This window comes from Cricetulus griseus, chromosome 4 (genome assembly GCF_003668045.3).
Source record: "Cricetulus griseus strain 17A/GY chromosome 4, alternate assembly CriGri-PICRH-1.0, whole genome shotgun sequence".
NCBI classification, from domain to species: domain Eukaryota; kingdom Metazoa; phylum Chordata; class Mammalia; order Rodentia; family Cricetidae; genus Cricetulus; species Cricetulus griseus.
The window spans coordinates 103,449,733-103,476,589 of NC_048597.1; the positions used below are offsets into that span (position 1 = coordinate 103,449,733).

At 42.5% G+C, this 26,857-nt stretch overlaps 1 protein-coding gene across 2 annotated transcripts; it reads right to left on the bottom strand.

The window, feature by feature from the left end:
- Window positions 1–1,872: 1,872 nt before the first annotated feature.
- On the bottom strand, window positions 1,873–25,097 carry Zcchc8 (zinc finger CCHC-type containing 8). 2 transcript variants are annotated; one of them, XM_027413970.2, is made up of 14 exons: window positions 24,781–25,097; window positions 23,614–23,656; window positions 20,846–20,920; window positions 18,386–18,491; window positions 17,566–17,643; window positions 13,329–13,432; window positions 13,144–13,209; window positions 12,303–12,363; window positions 11,723–11,865; window positions 10,876–11,018; window positions 8,904–9,022; window positions 7,123–7,209; window positions 6,695–6,812; window positions 1,873–3,885 (listed from the first exon to the last, which is right to left on the bottom strand). In XM_027413970.2, the coding sequence occupies exons 1-14, from the start codon at window positions 24,983–24,985 to the stop codon at window positions 3,107–3,109; spliced, it is 2,127 nt and encodes a 708-aa protein (XP_027269771.1). In that variant the 5' UTR covers window positions 24,986–25,097; the 3' UTR covers window positions 1,873–3,106. The 2 variants fall into 2 exon arrangements, with proteins under 2 accessions (XP_027269771.1, XP_027269772.1); XM_027413971.2 differs by lacking the exons at window positions 13,144–13,209; window positions 13,329–13,432; window positions 23,614–23,656; window positions 24,781–25,097.
- Window positions 25,098–26,857: the final 1,760 nt, after the last annotated feature.

A 26,857-nucleotide genomic window follows, 5' to 3' on the forward strand; every position in this document is an offset into this window, starting at 1 on the left:
CCAGAGAAACCCTGTCTCGAAAAACCAAAAAAAACAAAAAACAAAACAAAACAAAAAAACCAAACCAAACCAAACCAAACAAAACAAACCTTATTTATTTATTATGTATACAGTGTTCTGTCAGAAGAGGACACCAAATTTCACTATAGATGATTATAAGCACCATGTGGTTTCTGAGAATTGAACTCAGGACCTCTGGAAAAGCAGCCAATGCTCTTAACCGCTGAGCCATCTCTCCAGTCCAGTCGTTCAGCTTTTTATTTAGTCCAAGTGGCAAATCTTCACAGTGTACAAAAAAGATTATTCCAAAAAGCAGGTTGGCATATGACTTGCCTTGCTATAGACTATCTCCCGGTGCTGGGATTACACGCAGGGGTTGTCCCTCGTAGCTCATTACTTCCTTCTATTTACTACACGTGTGACCCAGTGGGTAGTTGTCAGTTTCTTCTCTTCCTGGTACTGGGGAATCTAACCTAAGGCCTCATACCTGTAAGGCAAACTCTACCACTCAGCTGAAATTCCACCCCTAAAAAAAAAAAAAAAAAAAAAAGGAGAGCCCAGTTTTCAAGACATCAATACTTTTGTGTAGAGCTTCTCACAGGGAAACAAGGCCAGATTTGGGACTGGAGAGATGGCTGAGCCATTCAATTTGCTGCTCTCAGAGGGAACCCAGGTTTGGTTCCCAACACCCACATCAGCTCCCAACCACCAGCAACCAATTCCCACTTCAGACGATCCAATGCCCTCTTGGGGGCTGTAAGGGCACCTGAACTCACACATACACACATACAGACATAATTAAAAAAAATAAAAATAAAAAAAAGAGCTTGGATACAGAGGCAAGAGATCTGAATTTATTTACAATGCAATTGCTTACCATCTATGTCTTAGACATTTACTTAAAAAAAAAAAGACAATACCTACTCAATGAAGTGAAAATGGTATAATTTATACCTTAACAGGGCACTATAGGTTGGAAATAATTGTTGAGCTATCTCAATATTCAGAGGATACCAGTAATACAATAGTTAAAGGAACAGTTAACTTTTCTTTTTCTTTCTTTCTTTTTTTTTTTGCAGGTTCTCATGTAGCTCAGGCTAACTGGACTTGCTATGTAACCAAGGCCAGTCCTCCAGCCTCCCTTCCAAGTTCTAGGATTCCAGGCACAAGCCACTACACCGGGCTAAACAGTTACTTCTGATTTAGAAACCAGCTAAGTCTGTAGTGGAAGACTGACCGTTCAAGAGCCATGTTACTGGGGTTGGCAGAGTACATGCCTAGCATACACACAAGGCTCTGGGTTGGATCCTCAGCAACTGGGAGTGGTGGTGCACACCTTTAATCAGGAGTCAGGAAGGTGGAGGCAGAGGGTCAGAAAGTAGAATGTCATTCTCAGACTTCGAGCTGGCTCGTCAGGTAAAGGTGTTTTCCCCAAGCTCAATGAAGACCAACAGTGGTGGGAAGAGAACATGGTCTGCCTCCATATGCATGCCAAAGAAAGCCTCCCCATTAAATAAATGTTCTTTGAAAAAGAGCCATGTCGCTGGCATTGGTGGCACATGCCTTTAATCCCAGCACTTGGGAGGCAGAGGCAGGCAGATCTCTGTGAATTCGAGGCCAGCCTAGTCTCCAAAGTGAGTGCCAGGATAGGCTCCAAATCTACACAGAGAAACCCTGTCTCCAAAAAAAAAAAAAAAAAAAGAAAAAAAAGAAAAAGAAAAGAGCTATGTCACCTTGCCTGTAATGCCAGCAGTAAGGTAGAAGGTAGTTAGTAGCAGGGAGATTGTGAGTAAGGCCAGCCTGGGCTATACAACAAGATCCTACCTTAATAGGAAAAAGAGAGAGAGGGAGGGAGGGAGGGAGGGAGGGAGGAAAAACACAAGACCCCTTATCTTCTCTGTCTCCCTGACCTCCATCCTTGTGGCAGGACTGCTAGAAAGGCTGAAGCTCTCCCGTGTCACAATGCCAAGTCCACTCCTGAAGAGTTCACTTAGAGCTCGGATGACCATTCTATTCCAGCCTGGCCCCACTCACCCTTGCTTTCCACCATCCTTCCCTTTACTGTTTACAAACCAGTAAATTTGACTATTCAAGTTCTCAGAAATGTAGACTACATCCAGAATGATTCCCTGGGAGCAGGGGAACACTATGTGAGTGGTAACTCAAGACCTCTAAGTGTTCCTGAACTTGACCAAGCAGAGACTAACAGCACCCATGGAGAACCAGACCCAACTCCAGCTTGCACAGTGGACAGTCACACTCAGTTTGTGTCTGTCTAACTATTACCTTAGGGCTTGAATGCACAATATTATCTTGTACAAAGCCTAATTGCCCTCTACTTTTTTCCCAAAATAATTAAACAATTTTGACTCTATATTATTATATGTAAGGCTGGGATCCACTTACAGCAGCCAAACATGCAGTTTCTTTGCAACCACATTATTTTTGTCCAAGTTTAAAAGAACAATTTAACTGTGAGTCATATCTACTCGAAATCTTGGTTCATGTGTAAGAAAACTAATTTATTAAACCTCTGTACACAAAGGTGAGCACACCTTTATTGGATTTGAATAATTAAATTACAAAAAGTAAAAGTGTTATTAAAATTCATGCACGAAAATCTTACAAAAATACCCTAAGCAGGATAAAGCTGCTCATCCCTGATTTTTCTCATTTGGTTGCTGGAATTGAAATGTGAATTTAAAATTGTTAGATTTTCTTTTAAAAAGTGATATATTAAGCTTATATATACAGGATAATAGCAAAATGTAGAAAGGGAAAACAATTTACAAAAGACATTAAAAACAAAAAACAAAAACCATCACTCTTGACAGATACACACGATCCAAAAATAGTATAACCAGAACCAACCATCTCTGAACCAGCTCATGTACACACCCCTTGGTTGTTTCAGTGAGAATAAAACAGGAAACTCACATGCCCAGTCTTTCATTTTGTGAAACAGGCTTGAGTTGAGATCACAATTAAACCGTGGGGCAGATTCTAAAAGGTGGGAAGGACAAACGGGAAGTGATTTCACCGGCCGTCTCAGTCGGCTACAACAGCGCAGAGCTACAGATCATGCAGCCAGCGTTGACTCAAGAGCTCACTCAGAAGCCTTTTTGTTTTTCTGCTGATTCCGGGGTGAATTCTTTAGCAGGTTTCTTATCCTGAGGTACATTCCAGTGGATTCAGCCATGTTCTCAAATTCGAAGGGTGTTATTCCAGTGGCAAACTTGCTCATGTCAGGTACCGGGCTGTGGATTTTTGAGGCTGTTGAAGGCCGGGTGTCCAGATGAAGGAGCTTCTGGCTGCCTCCATTCCTCATGTCACAGTCAGACACACTATCATTGTCAAGAAGAGCATCTTCAGGGTCCCCCGCTGCAGTGTCTTCCTCCTCTTTCTGACAGAGCATTGCTGCCCCTGCTGCTAGGCTGGAGGGAGGCTCAGGTGCAGCTGTCTCTGCAGAAGTGGTTGGCCCCTGGGGCTCAGACAGTACTGGCTTTTCCAGGGGCTTTCCTTCTGGGACAGAGAGGTCAAATTCATTTGGATAAGGGGAGGAGGCGACTGAATTCCCAGTTAAAGGTGTGTCTACAGGAACATCAGAGTCACTGTTGCCTCCCTCGGCCTGCTGGAGAGCTGCCCAGATCTGTCTCTGCTGCTCTTCAAGTTCCTCCAGTGTCAGGGCATCCTCATCCATGGCTGCAGCTGTGGGTCGGGGCTGGGGTGAGTCACTGGGAGTCAGCGGTGGGGTGCCCTTAGGGAGTGGAGGAGTGAAGACAGGTGGAGGTGTTCCCTGTGGCAGCGGAGGAGGTGTGCCAGGAGGCAATGGTGGTTGAAACTGAAAAGCTTTGCTGCTCTGAGAACCAGGTGGAAGCTCCACATCTGAAATGGGAAAGATGCTTTAGAAGGAGGCATGGCATTTTATACCAATTCATTATTTAAACTTGGGGGTACCCAGAGATAGAATGGCCCCAAATAACTGTCTTCGAGAAGGCAGAAACGGGTTAGACATGGTGATACATGCCATAAATGCCAGCACTCAGCCAGCCTGGATTTAGTAGTTAAGAGATTGCTCTTCCAGAGGAGTTGGGTTCAATTCCCAGCACCCACATGGCAGCCTAACAACTGTAACTCCAAAATATGACACCCTTAAACAGAAGTACATGCAGTCAAAACACCAATGCACATAAGACAAAAATAAATAAACCATTAAAGAAACAAACAAACAAAAGATTTGCCTGGCAGGGTGGCACATGCCTTTAGTCCCAGCACTTGGGAGACAAAGGTAGTTGGATCTATGCAAGTTAGAGGCCAGCCTGATCTACAAAGCAAGTTCTAGGACAGCTAGGGCTACACAGAGAAACCCTGTCTTGAAATTCCCCCCACCATGAAAAGATTTATGTCCATTTGGGTATGGTAGCACATGCCTCTAACACTAGTACTTGGCAGAGTGAGGGAGGCAATATTACCACTGAATTTGAGGCCAGTTTGGGCTACACAGGGAGACCCTCCACCCCATCTGCCTCTCTCTTACAGACATACACACAGCTTCCAAACAAGAGTCAAGCATGGTGGTGTATGCCTATAATCCCCACATTTGTAAAGAGGAAGGAGAGCAAGGCCATGAACCACATGGGACCCCGTTTAAAAACAAAAAAACAAAAACCCAACCATGGAGCAGTAAAATGATAGAGTGCCAAGGCTAATGACCCAATTGCAATCCCTGGTAGAAGGGAATAAAGCAAGCTGTCCTTCATATAGGGGTGGTGATGGTGTGCGCGCGCGCGCGCGCGCGCGCGCGCGCGCGACACACACACACACACACACACACACACACACACACCACACACACACACACACACACACACACACACACACACACACACACACACAAATGAACAAATGTTAAAAAATAAAGGAGGGGGGGCCTGGAGAGATGACTGCTCTTCCAGGGGTCCTGCATTCAATTCCCAGCAACCACATGGTGGCTCACAACCATCCGTTATGAGATCTGGTGCCATCTTCTAGTGCGCAGATAAACATGGAAGCAGAATGTTGTATACATAATAAATAAATAAATAAAATAAATAAAGGAGCGACGGCAGGCGGTGGTGATGGTGCACATCTTTAATTCCAACACTCCAAAGGCAGAGGCAGGCAGATCTCAGTGGCCCAACACCACTGGCCTCCTTGGGAATTTGAAAATGGGGAGAGTTCACATTCAAGTTTGGAATAAAGTACATATGCTATTGCCAGGCATTGGTGGCGCACGCATTTAATCCAGCACTCGGGAGGCAGAGGCAGAGGCCGGCCTGGTCTCTAGAGCGAGTGCCAGGATAGGCCCCAAAGCTACACAGAGAAACCCTGTCTTGAAACCCCCCCAAACAAACAAACAAAGAAACAAACAAACAAAACAAACAACAAAAAAGTACATACACTATTTGAAACTCATTCAAAGGTTTTTCCTTCAATGTTGGCATTTAAGCATTTAAACCCAGGGCCTCACATATGCTAAGCACGAACCTACCAGTTCTACTGCTGGGCTAATGACTACAGTATTTTTTTTTTTTTTTTAGATTTTATTTATTTATTATGTATACAACATTTTGCTTCCATGTATATCTGCACACCAGAAGAGGGCGCCAGATCTCATAACGGATGCTTGTGAGCCACCATGTGGTTGCTGGGAATTGAACTCAGGACCTCTGTAAGAGCAGTCAGTGCTCTTAACCTCTGAGCCATCTCTCCAGCCCCTACAATATTTTTTTAATGCATTTTCTTGTAATGTTGCCATTTTACCTCATTTCAGAACACCTGTCTTGCTATGTAGGACAAAACTAGACAGGCCTACTTTGGAGTAGAAAACAATTTTTTAGCCTTGGGTCCAGAATAGCCTTGGAATTTATCTAATTAACCATTAATCAGGCAACACAAATGGGCAGTGGTTGGGGCTGGGTCAGAAGAGCTCCTAACGGGGGAAACTGGATTTTCCTGTCAGAATCATCATGATCCTGGTTAAGCACAGGTTCCATGGGAAGACATGGAGGAATGAAATGACAAAAGGACAAAGGAGTGTGTCAGAGGCAAGGATTTGCTCCATTTTGAGTTCTTAGGGCCACACAGCCCCTGGGAGATAATTAACTTATAGGATTAATACGCCCATGAAGGTAACTGCCCAGTGGCTCAACTCTTCTTGAAGCTGGAGCTGCTGGAGGTGTGTATGCCTTTTTGTTGCTTGTTCCAGAGCGATGCCCCATCATAGTGGCAGACTAGCTGTGGCACTACAGGTGCTGACCCTGCCAAGTTCAGGGACTTGGCTAGCTGGTCCGTATGCCTCATACAGCAAGTGTGGCCTCCAATTCAGGTTTTTTTTTTAATACTTATTTTTATTTATTATGTATAGTGTGTTCTGCCCAGGCCAGAAGAAGGCACCAGGTTGCATTATAGATGGTTGTGAGCCACCATGTGGTTGCTGGGAATTGAACTCAGGATCTCTGGAAGAGCATCGAGTGCTCTTAACCTCTGAGCCATCTCTCCAGTCCTCCAATTCAGGTTTTACCAGTGATGATGACAATGCTCTGATAGCTAATGTTTAGTGAACTAAGGATGGTGGAGCTTTGCCCTCCTTATAGACCCAGGAACATACAGACCGACCTTGCCTTTTTAAGAAATCAAATCCATAGAGACATACCTGAGTCAAGCTCCATGTCAGCAGGGGAGGCTGCTGAGCCGCCTTCCTTCCTCTGCTTCTTTGGACTATTAGGGCTGGACTGAGACGAAGACCGCTTGCTGCCACACTTCATGCTTGGCTAACAGAGTAACCAATAGGAACACAAGTTAGACAGAGCAGACAGAGAACCTCTAACCCATATCTAAGCCAGTCTGGACCCAAGCAATTGCTGAATGGACTCTCATTCAACAGCCACTTGATTAATCAGGTATCAGTAAGATACTAATGAGCCATAAAATCTCATGGCCACAATCGTTTACCAACTGCACCCTGAAAATCTATGTATTGAGGCTAGGAATGTAGTTCAGTGGTAGAGTGTTTGCCTAGCACATCTGAGGTCCTACGTTCAGTTCCCACCATCATACATACGCACACACAAATGTATTTACCGACTGGATATTAGAAGTGAGGTAACTGGCAAACACATCCTTCTGTTGACACGCTTGTATTGGTATGGAACCAAACATTCTCCATTCCTAATTTGGAAAAACAAGATAAATGGATTTGGAAAACATCACCTTCTTGAGATTTTGCTCCTAGCACTCAAGAGGATGAGGCTAAGGGTCACTACAAATCCTAGGCCAGATAGGGCCACATAATGACTTCAAGGCTTTTCTGGGTTATAGTGAGAACCCATCTCAACACCACCCCCAAAAGCCCTAAAACAGACATGTCACAATGAAACCCATTACTTTGTATACAAACTAGAATAATAAAAACTGCAAAACTAGACTAAAGGGCACAATCTTGTATCCCAAGACATGGAAGAGGAAGAAGAAACATCTCTGAGTCATAATAAAACATTTCAAACAAGCCAGGTGGTGGTGGTGGCAAATACCTTTAATCCTAGCACTCAGGAGGCAGAGGCAGGTGGATCTCTCTGAGTTCCAGGCCAGCCTGGTCTACAGAGTGAGTTCCAGGACAGTCAGGGCTACACAAAGAAACCCTGTCTTACAGATTCACCTTCCTCTACCTGTCAAAGTGGTATTAAAGGCACACCACAGTACAACACCACACTGCGTAAGTCCTATTCTGAGACTCAGACTACAGTCAAACTTGCTGCAGTGTTAGGATTACAGGGCCTAACAATTGACTTTTGCTCCTTTGATTAGGATAGTGTCAGAAAATGTAGTAACTTTGAGAAATACAGTTTTACACCTAATATTCTAATTAATAAGAGGAACCAAGGTTGGGATGTAGTTCAGTGTCAGTGTGGTACTAGTACATAAGAGGTTCTGAGTTTAATTTCTAGTACTGTTGAAAAGTGTTAAGTAAAAAACGCTACACATAGGGGCTGGTGAGATGGCTCAGCAGTTAAGAGCACTGACTGTTCTTCCAGAGGTCCTGAGTTCAATTCCCGGCAACCACATGGTGGCTCACCACCACCTTGAATGAGATCTGGTGCTCTCTGCTGGCATTCAGGCAGAAGACTGTATACTAAATAAATAAAATCTCAAAACAACAAAAAAACCCCGCTACATATAGGGGCTAGAGAGATGGCTCAGCAGTTAAGAACACTGGCTGCTCTTCCAGAGGCTGCTCTTCAGTTCCCAGGAAGCACATGGGTGGCTCACAGCCATCTGTAATGAAATCTGGTGCCCTCTTCTGGCCTGCAGGTGTACATGCAGGCAGAACACCATACATAATAAATAAATAAATCTTAAAAAAAAAAAAAAAAAAACTACATACACGCCAGAAGGTGGTGGTGAACACTTTTAATTCTAGCACTGGGAAGCAGAGGCAGGAGGATCTCTGTGAGTTCAAAGCCAGTCTTGGCCTACAAAGTAAATTCCGGATTGGCCAGGGCTGTCACACAGAGAAACCCTGTCTGAAAAAACAAAAACAAACAAGCTCCAGACAGGATCTGGGAGATTCAGTACATAAGGAGCTGCAGCACAAGCCTGGTAGCCTGAGCTTGGCTCCCCAGAACCTACATCAGAGCGGGATGCATGCACACCTCTAACCCTAGCATCTGGGAGTGGAGGCGTCAGGAAAACTCACTTCATTTTTGTCTCCACTTCTCAGGTGCTAAGATTACATGTGTACCATCATGTCTAGCTACAAATTCACCCACTTCTTAAGTAACAAACTGCTACATACATTAGAATTTTGAAAAATCTTTAATATAACTATCACATTTTAGTAGAAAAATTTAACAATGTATACTTACATCTGGAATACCTCTGGGAGTAGATATATTAAAACCTGGATAGTTTACCAGTTTTGAGAGATCATAAGTTACATTTTTATTCTGTATTTCTCCAGTTTCTGTTTCTCCATCAGCATCATCTATTAGAGACCAGAGAAAATATTAACAAGGCTAGACATTAAACATGTTCCCCCTTACATCAAACCACACAAGAAAAGTGCTGAGATACTGTATCAGAATAAGTCTAGGAATGCCTATCATTTTCCTGAACCATCACAACTTTTATATAGGCTCTGAACACGGCAACCTGTGATCCCCATGTTTAGAAGGCCGAGTCAGGAGTTCAAGGCCACCCTTAACTCACAGCAAGTTCCAGGCCAGTCTGGGATATAGACTGTCTCAAAAAAAAACAAAAACAAAACAAAACAAAAACCGGAAAGGAACACACCTTTAACCCCAGCACTGGGGAGGCAGAGGCAGGCAGATCTCTATGAGTTCAAGACCAGCCTGGTCTACAAGAGCTAGTTCCAGGACAGCCTCCGAAGCCACAGAGAAACCTTGTCTTGAAGAACCAAGGGGGAAAAAAAAAAAAAAAGACATCTGTGTCATGGCTGGTGTGTGGAAATCAGTGAAAATCTGTTGCTAGGTCTCTCCTCTAGCATGTGGATCCTGAGGATCAAACTCAGGTCATCAGGCAAGGCAAAGTGCCTGTTCCCACTGTGCCATCTCTCTGACCCTTTTGCTTTTAAGGCAGGGTCTCTCATGTTATTTTTACCAAGAAGCTACACCCAGTCAATTCTCTTTGTCTCTCCTCCCACACCACTGTAGCAGAGCCATGTGTCTCTTGCTTTGATTGGTATGAGTTACCAATGCTAAGAAAGCTAAAAACTTCTCAGGACTACCTGTAGACTTCCCCTCTGGCTTCAGTGAACACAGACCAAATCAAAGTAACAATCTGATATTCCTTCTTTTTCAAGACAGGGTTTCTCTGTGTAGATTAGTCTGGCCTCAAACACACAGAGATCTGTCTGCCTCTGCCTCCTGAGTGCTGCGACCAAAGGAGTGCACATTACTGTCTGGCCTGTGGCCTGATCTATTGATCTATCTATCTATCTATCATCTAATTCTCTCTCTCTACCTCCCTCCCTCCCTCCCTCCTTCCTTTTTTTTTTTTTTTTTTTTTGAGACAGGGTTTTCTGTAGCTTGGAAGTCTGTCCTAGAACTTACTCTTATAGACCAGGCTGTCCTGGAACTCAGAGATCCACCTGCCTCTGTCTCCCCAGTGCTGGGTTTAAAGAAAAATTACCTCTGTGTGTGTGCACGATGTGGGTGTGCGGGTGCACCGTCACATGCACCTCACCCACTGAGCCATCTCCCTAGCCTCTACTTCATACTATTTTTTTCTTTTCATCTTCTTCTCACCCCCCCCCCCTTTTTTTTTTATTTCTTGAGACAGGGTTTCTCTGTGTTAACAGCTCTGGCTGTCCTGGAACTCACAGAAACCAACCTCCCTAGTGATGGGATTAAAGGCATACACTACCATGCCTGGCCTTTCTTTTGTCTTCCTTTCCTTCCCCTTCTTTACTTTCTTTCTTAAGTCAGGGTCTTGTTACGCAGCGCAGGCAGGATGGCTTCTAACCATCAATCCTCCTGCCTCAGCCTCCTAAGTGCTGGGATAACAAATGTGCACCATCATATCCAGCTAAACCACCTGATAATTCTGTATCTCAATAAAGCTTTAGTTCATTCCTTGTAAGACAGGAAATGACATCATGTTTTCAGCTACCCCAGCACACATTAAAAAGGCCTGGCATCCCCGTCATTTTCTTTGACAGGGTTTTGCTAAGTAGACCAAGCTGTCTTCAAATTCACTGACTGCTTGCTTCTTCTGCCTTCCAAATGCTGTCTTAAAGGCATGGCTAATAATCTTAATTTAAAAAAGGGAGGTGGGGGGGGACCCATAAACTGACTTATTGATCCTAACATACTGTACCATTTCCATCATAGAGTGCAAGCCCTGAATTCTCCAGTTCAGCCTCCTTGAGCCAGCCTGGAGGGTAGCCCAGCTGGCGCATTCGGTAGATGAACGGGGGGAGACTCTTGTCCGTCACACCCAGTGCATCCTGAAGTTCCTCGCTAAGTAAAAATAAAGGGGAGGAAAGATGATGAATTCATATTTGTATGAAAACACTATTTTGGCATCTTTCTTTTTTTAAGTATCATCATCATTTTTACAATGTATAAGCATTTGTACCTATATGCATGCCTGTGCAACATGTGTGTGGTGGTGCCCAACCTGGATCCTCTGGAAGAACAGCCAGTGATTTTAACTTCCAAGCCCAGACTTTTTTAAAGATAGGGCTCTTACTCTGTAGTCCAGGCTCACTTATAACTTGTGGGAATTGTCCTGCTTCAGCCACCCAAATCCTGGGATCACAGGCATGAGCCACCATGACTGAGTAAAACATTTCTGCTCCTTATTTCATAGCATGAAGTATGATATCTGCCAAGTCCATAGTAAGCTTTTGATAATGGGTTTGAATGAATGGACACATTCTGTACAGACTTGCTATAACATGCTTACAATCTTTTAGCTTGTTTTGTTTTTCAAGACAGGGTTTCTCTGTGTAGCCCTGGATGTACTGGAACTTACTCTGTACCAGGCTGCCCTCAAGCTCAAGAGTTCTCCCTGTCTCTGCCTCCTGAGTGCTGGGGTTAAAGGCATGTGCCACCATCACCTGGTTCACACTTACATTCTTATAATACCCATAAGAGACAGAGAATGTTCTAAATACTAAGAGAATAAAAAATGACACCCCATGGTAAAACCACAGTGGTACCTAATAACTCCAGGCTTGAATCGTCCAAATCTCTCTTCTACTTCTTCTGCATGGTACCGCTGCTGAAAACTCTGAGTGTTTGCCTCACCACAGGCATCCATATACTCTTTTCTCTTTTCACTTATTCGAGCAGCATTCCGTGGCTAAATCATAATCATGTTTGAAAATAATAGTATCAAGAGACTTAGAAATATCTCATAAATTTACTGATAATACTCACTTTTTAAAATATAAAGCATAGATTGCTCTAGTTTTAATGTACATTATATGCATAAAAGCAAGCATTTTTGAAAATCAAGCAAGAACAGCCACTTTAACTGTTTATTATTTTAATGTTATCAGAACCTAAAATTAACTTTTTAAAACCAACTGTCTAAATATGAACTCATACTTCATTCACCTCAGAGTACTGTTATTTTCTTTAAAAAAAGTTCAATGTCAAATGTAAGCATGAATCTGAAAGATTTAAAGTACCAATGAGGGTAGCACAGGAAGTTCATGCACATTACCCAGAGCCACACATGCATAAAACATCCACCAGCTCCTGTTCAAAGACACTCTGCTTATGGGAGAGATTTACCATTGGGCACTCCTTCATCTGATGCTCTTCAGACCCACAATTGAAACAGTGAGGCTTTGGCCTATTAGGTCAGAAAACAAAACAAAACAGAAATTCAAAGATTTTCATAATGTAAGTGACAACAAAAAAGCAAATCAATACATTCTAGATGCCACCGGAGTGCCAGAGACAGCAGAAGGCAAGACGCACTGTATCTGCAATTATTGAGCACAGAAATGTGTCTTATACTCAGTTACATAAACAGTACTATGTAGTCTTTTACCCCAAACTAGCCTGTTCCAGATTGGTATGTTACCTCTCAACTTTTTTTTTTTTAAAGATTTTATTTATTTTTTATAATGTATACAACATTCTGCTTCCATGTATATCTGCACACCAGAAAAGGGCACCAGATCTCATAACGGATGGTTGTGAGCCACCATGTGGTTGCTGGGAATTGAACTCAGGACCTCTGGAAGAGCAGTCAGTGCTCTTAACCTCTGAGCCATCTCTCCAGCCCACCTCTCAGCTTTTTTTCAGTGGTTAATAACAGAAGAACCAAAGCAAACAGAGAATCAGGTTTCCTTCAGGTAACATGGGAAGAAGGCAGATGGTTCTAAGATAGTAACCACACTGACAGTAATAATGACTTCTTTCCACCCTCCCAGGCACTGGGTCTGAACTCCAAGAAATGGATGGTCAATTTAAACATTTGACACATATCTCCTGACATCAGGATTCTAGCTCAATGTGTAATTTATATCAAATCAGAGATAAAGGATTGTAACTTTTAAGAGCTGATAAAGGGTTTATGGTTCTGTTATTGGAAAACAAAGAGTAAAACATAACACCCCACACAAACCTTTTTGCCTTTACTTGCATTTCTTGCCCTTCTAGAGAAACAATGTGGCTGAAGACTTGCTGGTACCTTTAGTGAATTTTATTAAGGAACAGTTATCATAGTCTGCAAATTTGGTAAGCTTTTTTTTTTTAAAGGTGAACTTAGTGGCAAGAGGCATAAAGATCTTCATTCACTATGTAGGATACTTGGGTATTTCCCATCCTTCCGTAAGCTGAGGGTTTTCATTTAGTAGCGGTTGCCCCAATTTATCAAGGCAAAAATTAGTAAAATACAGGACACTTCCTACAACCTGCAGAAAACAAGTCAAAAAATATCGCTATTTAAGCAGAAAAAAAAAAGACATTAAATAATGTAAGTCTATGATAATGAAAGTCTAAGATTACCCATTAACAGTATGACTCTGGATGAAGCTAAAAAGTCCTAAATGGGAGCTGGACCCTGATCTGCAAATAAAGCCACACCTGGGCTTTCACCAGTACAGTCAGTACTACAGATAGTTCAGTCTCAACCAAAGCTGGGCTCTCACTGGGCCCTCCATGTGTTTGCAGCAAGACCCTCACAAACTGTATGTATTGTTTCTAGTTCCTTGGTTACCATTTGCTTTGTCTCCTACTGAGTTTTTGCAGCCATTTCTTACAGACAGGTTGAAAACACAGTACAATAAATACTCATGCACCCTAAACTTAGACTGAATAATTAAGTAAGTTTGAAACTTTTCTGTGCATGACTCTTCATGTGAGTACACACAATCTCTCTCCCTCTCTCCCGTTCTCTCTCTCTCTCTGCTTAACCATTTAAGTCAGTTGTAGACAGAGTAACACCCTTAAATGCTTCAGTATGAACTAAGAACATTTTCCTGCAAACCAATAGTAACTACCTAGTATCACCTATGTCAACTCTACATTTGAGTTTCTCTACCTCCAAAATTCTTTTTACTGTTTTTTTTTTTTTTTTGCCCCAAGCCAGGGTATATTAAGGTTCATAATGTTGTATTTAGGTTTTATCTAGAACATGCCCTCCCTCCTGTTCTTAAATGACACCGCCAGTAATGCTGCATTCCTATAACACTAGCTTTACAAAGAAGCTAAGGACTTCTCTGCAGCTTAGTCCTTTGGGTAACTGTCAATCTTCATCTCTCAACCTATCAGCAAGTAACGAGACAGCTGATTCATCCCTTCCTTCCTTCCTTCCTTCCTTCCTTCCTTCCTTCCTTCCTTCCCTCCCTCCCTCCCTCCCTCCCTCCTTCCTTCTTTTCTTCCATCCTTGAAAGGCTTTCAGGATTCCACTGAGTTCTGCTTGACAGATGAGATGAAACCTATTTTTGCCCCAGGTCCCTCTCATCTCCCCATACTGTTGGTCCTTAGACATCTTTTCCCAGGCAATTCACCCAGGTTTATCATATGAGAAATAATTTCAATGCTGATGAACCCCACCCCCTATCCAAAGTAAGTTCTGATCCCTTAGTTCCAGTTTTGGCTATTCAAATGCCAACATGACACCTCTTTCTAGACATGTAAGGTATCTCAAACCTATATAAATGGCACTGAAGCCAGGTAGGGTGATACCTGCCTGCAATCCCAGCACTTGGGAGGCTGAGACAGGAGGATCACAGTTAGAGGCCAGCTTGGGACACACAGCAAGACTGTCTTAAAAACAACAATCAAGCCAGGTGTTGGTGGCGCACGCCTTTGATCCCAGCACTTGGGAGGCAGAGGCAGGCGGATCTCTGTGAGTTCGAGGCCAGCCTGGTGTACAGAGCAAGTTCCAGGACAGGCTCCAAAGCAATACTGAGAAACCCTGTCTTGAAAAAACAAAACAACAACAATAAAAAGAAAACAACAACAAACAGCAAAAAACAAATAGTAATTAAAAAAAAAAAAAAAAAAAGGCAACTATTTCCCAGCCCCCTCCAAGACTGCTCCTCCTCCATACTTCGAACTTCCCTTGGGCAAGGCCTGAGTTCTTCTGACTATTCTCTAAGGAGCTCTCTTATTCTACAACTAACTCATGAACACATTTGATTGGTTTTACTGCCAACTATATCCAGGTTTCAGTCATTCACCATCATAACTGCCATGCTGTCTCAGTTATGCTTTCTTGTGCCTGAGGTTAGCACAGCAGCTTTCTAACTGGCTGTAGACCTATGCATACCAGGGACCAACTACTTTCCACAAAGAGCCTGGTAATTTCAATTAAGATGCAGCACCATCACAGTTTTACTTATGACTTAGACTATAATCTGAAGTCTCCATTACGGACTATAAAGTAAGGATGTAGATCATTTGGTTCTGTCACCTGACTATTGGTGAGTCTCAGCTTTCCATGGGTTTCCTTTTTAATAAAATGGCAAGAATATTATCTCCATGAGTGTCACCGGTAACCAGTCCCTAAGTGGCACACCAGTACTTGCTGCACAGAAACCAATCTGAATACTGGCTGCTGGTGTCTAGTGCCCTTTCCTATTTGTTGAGCCCTCATCACTCAGAGTGCAGCTTCAAACTCTCCTTCAATTCATCCAGATCTTGGGCCACACAGACAGTCACCAACAACTCACTATACAAACCATCCACCCCCAGGTATTGGATCACTCCTCCTTTCCCTGCCATGCCCCAACTGAATTTAGGACCTCCTACATGCTAGGCGAGTAAGTGCTCCACCACTAAACTGCAGTCTCAGCCATTTCTTTATTTACTTTGAGATAGAATTTTACTAAGCTACCTAGGCTGCCCATGAATCAATCTCTCTCCACCTCCCCGCCTGCTCCCACATCTACCTGCTTATATACTGCTGTGGAATTGAACCCAGAGCCTCCCATGCTAGGCAAGGATATAGCTACTAGCCTACACCCCAACTTTACTTTTGTTAGGAATTTACCCTTCTCCCACTCAACTGCTCATAAGACCAGAAGACCTTTCTTTTCATTGCTGTCTCTGACACCTCTCTGCTCCTGGCGAGCAGCTCTCAGTAAACACCAGTATTGTCTAAAGAACTAAAGCAACAACTACAAAACTCTCGTTCTAGACAAGCATTTCTTTAACCCTATGGCCTTTGAGTTGAAAGAAAAATGAAAGTTACTTAGCTGAATTCAGAAATCCTTCTTTAAGCTAAATGTGGCTAACACCTGTAAATTCAGCACTTCAAAGGCCGAGGCAGGAGAAGTGCTGAGTTTTAGGATAGTCTGAGTGAGTCCTTGTCTCAGAAAACAAACAGTTTGTGCTGGTGAGATGGCTCAAATAGCAAGCCTGACAACTGGAGTACCATATCCAGGACCTACATCATGGAAGGATAAGAACCAACTCCAGAAAACAGTCCTCAGATTTCCACACATACCACAACACATGCATGAATGCATGCAAACATACAAATAAATACATTTAATTTAAAAATTTTAAAAAAAACCAAACCATAAACAAAAGAAATAGAAAACTTGAAAATTTTCTTGATAGGGCTAGGTAGCAATGTTATAGGCCTTTAATCCCATCACTCAGGAGGCAGAGGTAGGTGATCTCTGTGAGTTCAACGCCAGCCTGGTCCAAAGACAATCAGGGCTACACAGAGAAAGCCTGCTTCAAAAAATCTCTCCAAGCAAATAATAATAATAATAATAATAATAATAATAATAATAATAATAATAATAATAATACCACCACCACCCAGTGACTCACACACTAGGTAAGTACTCTGCCACTAAGCTACATGCCCAGCCGAGCCTTTTTCCTTTTCCTTTTCCTTTCTGCCTTTGCCTCTTGGGTGCTAGGATTACAAGTGTGAGCCACCAAGCTCAAATGTACCTCTTGTACTCAATTCTATCACTAATCCTGTTCTGCCAGGGATGCTATGAAGCATGATATATAACAACTACTATCAAAGTTGCTGATATGCAACATTCCTTTCAAGTCTTTTCATGAGGCTTGAAGCTCTTCTTCATCTCAGCAGCCCTATGTCTTTAAAATTTGGGTCCAATTATCAGGGGACATATGCATGAAAACCAGTCATCCTTTGAGAGCATGCTACAAAATGGTTTGATACCAATGAATTCTGCAAAATTACTGGAAGGCCTAAATACAGTTCTCCTTGTTAAGCCTTTACCTTTACCCACAATTAACATTTTAAATTACAAACATGCCATGTTGTATCTGCTACTTCTCTCAGCTTCATCTGTATGTAAGTTTTACAAGTCTGCTTTCTACTATAGTCAATATTTTCAAGATAAACATGAGCGGCTGGTCAGGACCAACACAACCTTTTGCAAGTAAAGTATACTGTGTCCTCCCAACAGAGTGCAAGAATCACTAAAGAGCAGATGACATTCAAAGGATAACAACTACAATACTGCATGTAACTACGTCACCTATCATTAAGCCACCCAAATGATAAAACACAGGACTCCACATCTGCAAATGAAGAGTAGGTTGAACTTACACTGAAAGCTTCCTTGTTGTTTTTAATGGCACATGATTCTTCCACTTTATGGTCCTCTTCCAACATAACACTTGATGGCTAAGACCAAATAACACCCATTACAAAGAGTCACAGAGGAAAAAAACCTTTGTTTTTGATTATTTAGTGAGTGGTGTTTTCCTTGTATGTATGCTTGTGTGACAGTGTGGGATCCCTGGAACTGGAGTTATAGACAGTTGTGAGCTGCCATGTGGGTGCTGGGAATTGAACCCAGGTCCTCTGGTAAAGCAGCAAGGGGTCTTAACCACTGAGCCATTTCTCCAGCCAGAGGAATACCTTTTGACTTTCAAACTTCAGGAATCTCAACACTCTTCTTTCAATATACATAATAATATACATAAATAAGACACTTTGTTATAATTAGAATGAGTTTAGAAGCTAAGGCAGGCTTAGTTACAAATTATCCAATGCTTCAAATAGTAAGGCAGGCTTCAGAAACTGTCTTGAAAATACAAAACAAAAAACAAAAACAGAAAACCAAAAATTGTCAGTTAATATTGATAACATCATAGACCATCAACTATTACAAAATTCTGAAATGTTCACTGAACCAAAATTAATATTTTCGAAGCTTCAGATTTCCTTTCCTTTCCTTTTTTTTTGGGGGGGGGGGTTGAGATAGGGTTTCTCTGTGGCTTTGGAGGCTGTCCTGGAACTAGCTCTTGTAGACCAGGCTGGTCTCAAACTCACCCATTTTGGTTTTGATTCAAGGAAATTTCTAGTGTAACAGCAGTTGGCAAAAAGCATAACCACTTAGCATTGAGCCACAAGTTTAAAATACCTGAGGTAAAAGGCTGAAGGAAGTCCTTTCCACATCATTTTTTTGCTGTTCCTCAAATCGTTTTACTAAATTTGATACAAACTCCTCTATTTCTTGGTGGTATTGCCTATAAGAGGGTAAGATGGACAGATGGTTAGAACTTGGACAGAATGAAGCAATAGCAGAATGAAGTCCTCTGCAGTAGTTTAAGAAGGCCCAATTTTATTTTTGTTTTTCATGGTTGTTAGTTAGGGGCTGCAGCATTAACAGCTGGATTCTGATCATCTATGGGTGTCTGGCAGAGAACCTCAAACAGTTGGGAGAATAAATTATAAATCCCATATACTTTTTTTTTGGTTTTTGGAGACAGGGTTTCTCTGGCTTTAGAGGCTGTCCTGGAACTAGCTCTTGTAGACTCGAACTCAACAGAGATCCGCCTGCCTCTGCCTCCCGAGTGCTGGAATTAAAGGCGTGCGCCACCAACGCCCGGCATAAATCCCATATACTCAATCTTTAATAGATGTTACATGAAAATGGCTCAAAACCCAAAATAAATGCCTGGCATGATGGTGTATGCCTGTAGTACCAGCATTTGGCAAGTAGACAGAGGTGGGAGGACAGCTGCAAATCTTGGGCCAGTCGGGACTACAAAGAGAAGTGACTGTCCCAGAAAACAAAAAACAAACAAAATCTACCATACAAGTTACATAATGAAAATCTTCCTCCCTCCTTTCTCCTCACTATTTCTGTAACATAGGGAACATCCAACATGTTCAATACTTTCCGTCTCTTCCTTCCAGACTTTCAATAAACAATTAAGAAAAAGTCCATTTCACATGAAAACTAGAAAAAGCATAACCAGTTGGGCATTGCTGGCACACACCTTTAATCCCAGCACTCGGGAGGCAGAGGCAGGTGGACAAAGTAAGTTCCAGGACAGGCTACAGAGAAACCCTGCCTTGAAAAACAAAAACCAAAACAAAACAAAAAGAAAAAGTGACTACTTTGTCTAGCCATCCAGGTACACTGATCAAATATCCTGGAGTGATCCCTTGAGGTGTCAAAGAAGTCCAGGTTTTGCTATGCTGGAACAAGGCAGCCAGGGACCTCAGACAGACCTGACATTTCATTTTTTTTTTGACATTTCATATTTTTTTCTAGCTCTAGCAGCTAGGATTCTGAATGCAGAATAATGGATGGTACTGAAGTTAGACCATTAAAAGCTAGAGTAGATGAACACCTTTCTTATCTAGTTCCAGGTGGGCCTAGCATCTTGCTTCCAACTGCTGCCACACTCACCATCCACGATACTCCTAGCTCCCAATATATTGGGTTCCACTCCTGGATTAAAGCAGGTAATGGGCCTGGACCCTACACCCATACTCCTTTATCTTCTTGTCCACAGCCAGTGCATAAGACAATAATAGTGACTCAGGAGGGGCAGGCCACTGGGGGAGTACACTGAGCCCTGCACTCAGGCATGCCAGAAGGCTTGCAGTAGTTAAGTTCTGCTACTGACCAAAAATAACCATGTAGGTAGGCTTCAAAGACAGCCAATGTGGAAAACTGTTATCCACATGGGAGAGTGGAACAGAACCTTGTTATTATAGTGGTGGTGGCATTTTTATGAGATGGTACTTCCTGGGCTCTCACAGATTCCGTTTAGGGACCTGAAAGGTATTTACTATTAGCATACAGTTTTCCAGTGAGAAAACTAACAGATACCAAGAGCTGTTCACATATGAGGAGTTCAGACTCAAATTCAGGTCCATGACTCCCATATTTTTACTCAAAACCACGATTGCTCATACTTTAGCCCTGAAACAATTAAATAATAAAGATGAGGGACCTAGAGATGGCTTAGCAGGTAAATGTAAAGATGGCTTGCAGCCAAGCCTCACTACCTGAGTTCAAGCCCCTGAACCCACATGGGGAAGAAAAGAACTGACTCCCACAAGTTGTGCTTTGACCACCACATGCCTGCTGTTAGTAGTCAGGCATCTGTACTACCCTTGGGGTTCTGACAGGATACATCCTCAGCTGCAGTCACTAAGAGCACCTCTTGTGCACATTCTCTATATTCCCTTTCAAAAGGTCCCTGCTGCCGGGCATTGGTGGCACATGCCTTTAATCCCAGCACTCAGGAGGCAGAGGCAGTCGGATCTCTGTGAATTCCAGGCCAGCCTGGTCTCCTGAGCGAGTTCCAGGACAGGCTCCAAAACCACAGAGAAACCCTGTCTCTGCTGCTCCCATTTCTAGAGGCCCATCTCCCCTTTTCCCTAATAAAAAACCCTTCCACGATAGCTCTGTCCCATGGTGTCTTTTTCTCTCACACTGTTTTTAAATTACAACATCTGGACCACGGCATATGCATATCCATGCACATAAAAGCGCACAACAAAGATACAAACACAAATGCAAACAGTTATTTACAGAATCTAGTTTCATAAACACATATGAAGAAATAGAAAAACTACTTACTTTGAAATAGCATTGTTCATAAATAGAATTTGTAATAAGGGTCCATCTATCTTGGTATTGCTCACCAGTATGCCACTAAAACAGAAGTTAAACATATTCTTAGAAGACATTAAAGTACAAACGTGGCACATATAAGCACATGAGTTTTGTGATCACAATTATTCTTTGCTGAGACAAGGTCTCCTCAGTCACCCTTACTTGCCTAATGCTTGGGATGCTTCTACTTCAGCCTCCCCAGTCCTGGCACTACAGGGACACACCACCACACCCAGCTAACTTTTCTAATTCTTAAGCACTAAAGATTGTAATATTCTGCAAACAATACCAAGAAGGCTGCAGATTCAGCCTGTGGAGGAAAGCTTGCTCAGCATGTAGAAGGCTTTGGCTTCCAAGTCCAGCAAAACAAATAATATGAAAACAAGCGGCACAAGAGCTCCAGTTTCCTTAAGCAAAATCTGAGTTTTCATCTATTCTACTATCTTTAGTGGTCTGAACAAAACATATCACTCTTCTTTTTTTTTTATAATTTATTTTTATTTAATGTGCAATTTTATTTATTTTTGTTTCACCTAAATATATGTCTGTGTGAGGGTGTCAGAAGCCCTGGAACTAGAGTTACAGACAAGTGTGAGCTACCATGTGGGTGCTGGGAATTGAACTGAGGTCCCCTGGAAGAGAAGCCAGTGCTCTTACCCGCTCTCCAGTCCTAAAATGTATCTCTTTATTGTGTTGAGTTCAGTGTATGTGCCTGCGGGAGTGCAAGTGCATATGTGCACGGGGAGGGAGGCCAGAAGGGAAAGCCAAAACGGCCTTCTGTTTTCTGAGATAGGGTGCTGGAAATTCTAATTATATAGCAAACACTTTTAACATTCAGCTATCTCTTCAAGCCCTAGAAAGTCTTCTGTCTTTCTTTGAGACAGCGTCTCATTATGTAGCCCTGAAATTCATTGTGTACATCAGGCTTGGCTTTGAACTTACAGGGAACTTACTGCTTCTGCTTCCCAAGTGGTCTTTAACAGTCTGTACCACCACACATGGCCCAGAAATTATCACAACATTAAAAGAAAAAAAAGTCTCTCTCTCTCTCTCTCTCACACACACACACACACACACACACACACACACACACACACACACCATACACACACATACTACACTCCCCAAAGAACCACAGGTTCATCTTTTAGGTTTTTTGTTTTGTTTTGTTTTTTTGAGACAGGGTTTCTCTGTGTAGCTTTGGAGCCTATCCTGGCACTCACTCTGGAGACCAGGCTGGCCTCGAACTCACAGAGAGATCGGCCTGCCTCTGCCTCCCGAGTGCTGGGATTAAAGGTGTGTGCGCCATCAATGTCCAGCTCATCTCTTAGTTTTTAATGAAGTTTCCTTAGCAAGGCGCTACTTCCCTTACATATCAGTGCAGCAGGGAAGAGGATAAGTAGGCAAATTACAAGAATATACTTCCAAACATTTCCACATGAATTTGGTTTGGAAGTATAAAGGAAAACTAACACTTCATAAGTAAGTGAATTTTTATTATAAAATAATAAAAATTAAAGCACACTGCTTTAACTACTACAATCCAAGATTCACAAAACTCAGGAATTATAGGCAGCACTGCTCCCAGTTTAAGGTCAGTATGGGCCAGTATGAATTCTAGGTAAGCTTGACCTGCTATCACAATGACCTCAGTTAACAGACAGCTTGCCTAGCATGCATGCCTGTAATACCAAGACTTAGAAGACAGAGACAGAAGGATAAAAAGTTCAAGATCATCACAGCTACACAATGAGTCCTGGGATAGCTCAGGCTACATGAGACCCTAGCTGAAAATTTCACAACCTAGCCAGTACATGAGCAAACAACAAAAAACACAGGGTAACCTCCCAGTTCCAAAGCCTGGAAATATTTCAACGGGACACAACTCCTATCTGTAATGCCAGTACTTGGGAAGTTAAGGCAGGAAACATGACATGAGTTTGAGAGCAGCCTGGGCTACACAGATTCTGTTGAAATAAAAAAAAAAAAAAAAAAAAAAAAAAAAAAAGGAAGGGATGGAGAAACGAAGGAGAAAAAGAACAACTAACCATTCCACATAAATTAGTACGTTAGGCTGAGAGTGGTGCCACATGTTTTTAATCCCAGCACTCAGGAAGAGTGCTAACCCAGCAGCAGCTGGGTTAGAAACCAGCCAGGTATACATAAAGTGAGTTCCAAGCCAGTCAAGGCCACAAAGTGAGACCCTGACTCAAGAATAAAATAAAAATGAACTTAGTGACTTGTTAAATTCATAGAGATCCCAGCACTTAGTATATTTGTTATGACCATATGTCTCAACACATGCTGACATGCAGCGCTCTCTCAGAAGCACACCACCTTTCCTGCTCAAAAAACAAAGCCAAATAATAATAATAAAGTAATAATAATAATAAGCTGTAAAGAAACCATCAGCTAAAGTAACTGTAAACTTATTTTATCTTCCCAGAAATGTGTTAAATATGAACAGCTAGGTTTATAACTTGCTTTTCTGAACAGTCAGACAAAATTTTCTAGATTCAGAAAAATGACACATTAAATACATTTAAATATTTAACCCACTTTCCAGAATTCCTTTATACCCGTAAGTCAACAATAAAGAACTGAATTCTTCATACATAGTATTCTGAATAAATGACGTTAACAAAATCCCACAACAACCTTTTTACAAAGATGCTGTGATTAATGAGATGAACAGCAAGGGGCATCTCAGGTGTAATTTCAAGGTCTCATACCTGGGTCTTGTCAGAATGTTCAATTTTCTTTTAAGTTCTTGATGTTATTACTGGTTAAGGAATATCAGTCATCGAAAAACACAATTATGCAGGTCATAAAATTCAACCACTACAACTCTTACTTTTGTTATTCAAACGTTAGAAAGGTAAAGGAAGGACGTGCAAGTATTTTGGGGAGACACACTAAGCACGCGTTTTGCTGGGGGACAGGACAACTCGATTTAAACAGTTTTCGGCCCTTTGAACATCTATTCTAAGACATGATTCTCAAGTTCAGAAAGAGTCTAAGAGATTAACCCAAAATGTCAGTTAGACAATGGTGCTCTGGAACGAGGTAAAGCAGCTAATTTGGAAACGTTTTCATGTTAAAACTTAAGGACAGATGATAAAAATAAAGGCGAAACAACAAAATGTTAACAAGAATGTGGGATTGCATCAAGGATATGAAATGCACAATCCTCTCAACTCTCTAGTATAATAAAGTCTCATGGAAAATAGTATCACTGAAAAAAAAAAATCAGACTTTAACTTATCAGTTTTAAAAGGAGAGTTACCAGAACCAAAACTACCTGTACATGCAGATTCAATGAAGTTAAGAATGAAAGTTAACATATCTAGCAAACCCATAAATTATAATCATGTTAATAAAGTCAAAGGGAAATTTGGCGCGTTTTCCCCCACAGCACTGCAATGCAAGCTAACTCAAAGCGAAAAAGTAAAACTATCAGGCCAATTAACCATTTCTCTCTGTATGCTAATTCTCACTCGAGTTTTTGCCCTCCGCCAAGTATCTCATTCCAGGGCTAACATCCCCACATCTTCAAACATTCAACTACACCACGACTGTCTCCACTTGAGCACAGAAAGACAGGTGACCTCAAAGAGAGGGAGTGAGGTCGAGAACCGATTACAAAATAACAGTTAAGGTTCTGAAGTTACCCAAAGGAGCAGCTCTGAGTTGAGGGCCAGGGTGGTCTGCACAAGCGCCTCACACGGAAGGGTTTGCGCGCAGGCCGCACAGCAGCTAAATGCAGCCCGCCGCCCGCCCGCCGAGCCGCGGGAGAAATGACTTAGAATGCTGGTTCTCTTGGAATTTCCGCCGTGCCCGCGCCCGCACTACAGAGACCCTAAGTCCCAGGTGACAAGGCCAACGAGCCGGAAGGATATTCTCGGAGCGGAGTTGCTGAATGGTTTCCTCACAGTGCCGAAGCTGCTCCTGTAGCTCCGCGTCCCCCACCCCATTCTCATCGTCGTCCTCCTCTTCCTCGTCGTCGTCCTTGAAACGGGTGTGAACGGGCTTCGGGGTCGACTCCTCTTGAGGGTCAAACGCTTCGAATAGCTCTAGGTCTCCAAAATCCACACCAGCGGCCATTTTGGGTTGTGGGAAAGATTCGAGGGCAGGGGGCGAAGGTTGTAGGGAGACACCGCTCTCTCTAAAGGCTTTTCCCCACACGCAGGCCTCCAAAGCCGCTCTAGGGGCGGGACTTGCCCGAAGACTACAACTCCCAGAATGCCACAGCCTTCCTCATGCTTTCTTCCGACAGAGTCTTGGAGCGTGGCATCCTGGGATGTGTGGTTTCTTAGCGACTGGACCGATTGTTTGCATTGCACACTGGGATTGATCCTTTTCGAAAGGATTCCGAATGAGTTAAAATATGGGTTGTCCTTGTTAAGCGTCCAAAGCTGAAGGATCAGAGCCGGATATATGGTTTATGACACATTGTGGTGCGTTTGCGCCACGTCAAAAAGAGAAAACAGGAACTCTACCTTTGCCGCAGATGACATTTGTACTCGTTATTTCATTTTATTGTGCTTGTTTCATTTTTAAAATGAATGTAAGTAAAATTAGGTTATTACATTGTTCTGGATTTCTCTGAGTAGGCTTTTGTGGGTTCATAATTCACTCATTCAATATATATTCACTGCCTTTAATGTGTCAGACCCTTCTCTAGAACCAGCGTACTAATGTCTGCCTCATAAACTTAATTATGTAAACACTGTTCTGTCTGCATGTGTGCCTGCAGGCCAGAGGAGGGCACCAGATCTCTTTACGGATGGTTGTGAGCCACCATGTGGTTGCTGGGAATTCAACTCAGGACCTCTGGAAGAGCAGGCAGTGCTCTTAACCTCTGAGCCATCTCCCCAGCACCCCCGTTTCTACTTTCTTGTTGCACGGGATTTCAATGGATATTCGTCATCACATGTTAAAAACATAGGTAATTATAATGTGTAACAAAGAATAGTAAGTCAGGTCAGTTGTGGCGTATTTAGAATCAGGAATTCAAGGCCTGTTTGTAGTGAGCCTGGGCTACATGAGACATCTTGTCTATTCTCCAACTTGGAAAGAATAAAAGAAAAAAAGAATACCCTGTTGGTGTCTGTAAGTGAAGGGAAAAACAGGAACTGAAATGTGAAAGATTAAGTGGGCAAATTGGTGGCCAGGGTAGAGAAGAAAATGAAGATAAAAGTAGTGGGTAGGATGGGAAACCAAAGTGGAGCAAGATGAATCTGGAACATTAGCCAAGTTCTTCTGGACTGTCTACCAGCTAAAGTCAGTTAGACATTTTAAATACATGGTCTGATTGTAACAGCAAACTTACCTATTGATAAGATAGTCTTAAGGATGGAGAAGAAATGAAATAAAACAATGATTGATAGGTTTTCCTTTTTTTTTTTTTTAAAGATTTATTTGCACATTAGAAGAGGGCACCAGATCTCATAACATATGGTTGTGAGCCACTATGTGGTTGCTGGGAATTGAACTCAGGACCTCTGGAAGAGCAGTCAGTGCTCTTTACCTCTGAGCCATCTCTCCACCGGGATAGGCTTTTTCTTTTGGTTTTTTGAGACAGGGTTTCTTTGTGTAGCTTTGCCTATCCTGGCACTCGTTCTGGAGACCAAGCTGGCCTGCCTCTGCCTCCCGAGTGCTGGGATTAAAGGCGTGCGCCATCATCATCCGGCGATAGGTTTTCAAATTATGGAAATTGTAGTTTGTAGGGGCCGGGTTAGGTTGGGGTCCTAGAGATTGCAGCTCAGTAGTTGAACTTTTCTGATTTGTATGATGTCCCTGAGTGTTTGCCTTCCATCACCAAAAGGGAGTAGGGAAAGAAAACTTGGATTGTATCAGCAATAGTGTTGGGGAAAAACAGGTATATTCAGCTGGGCATTGGTGGAGCATGCCTTTAATTCCAGCACTCCGGAGGCAGAGGCAGGCGGCTCTCTGTGAGTTCGAGGCCAGGCTGGC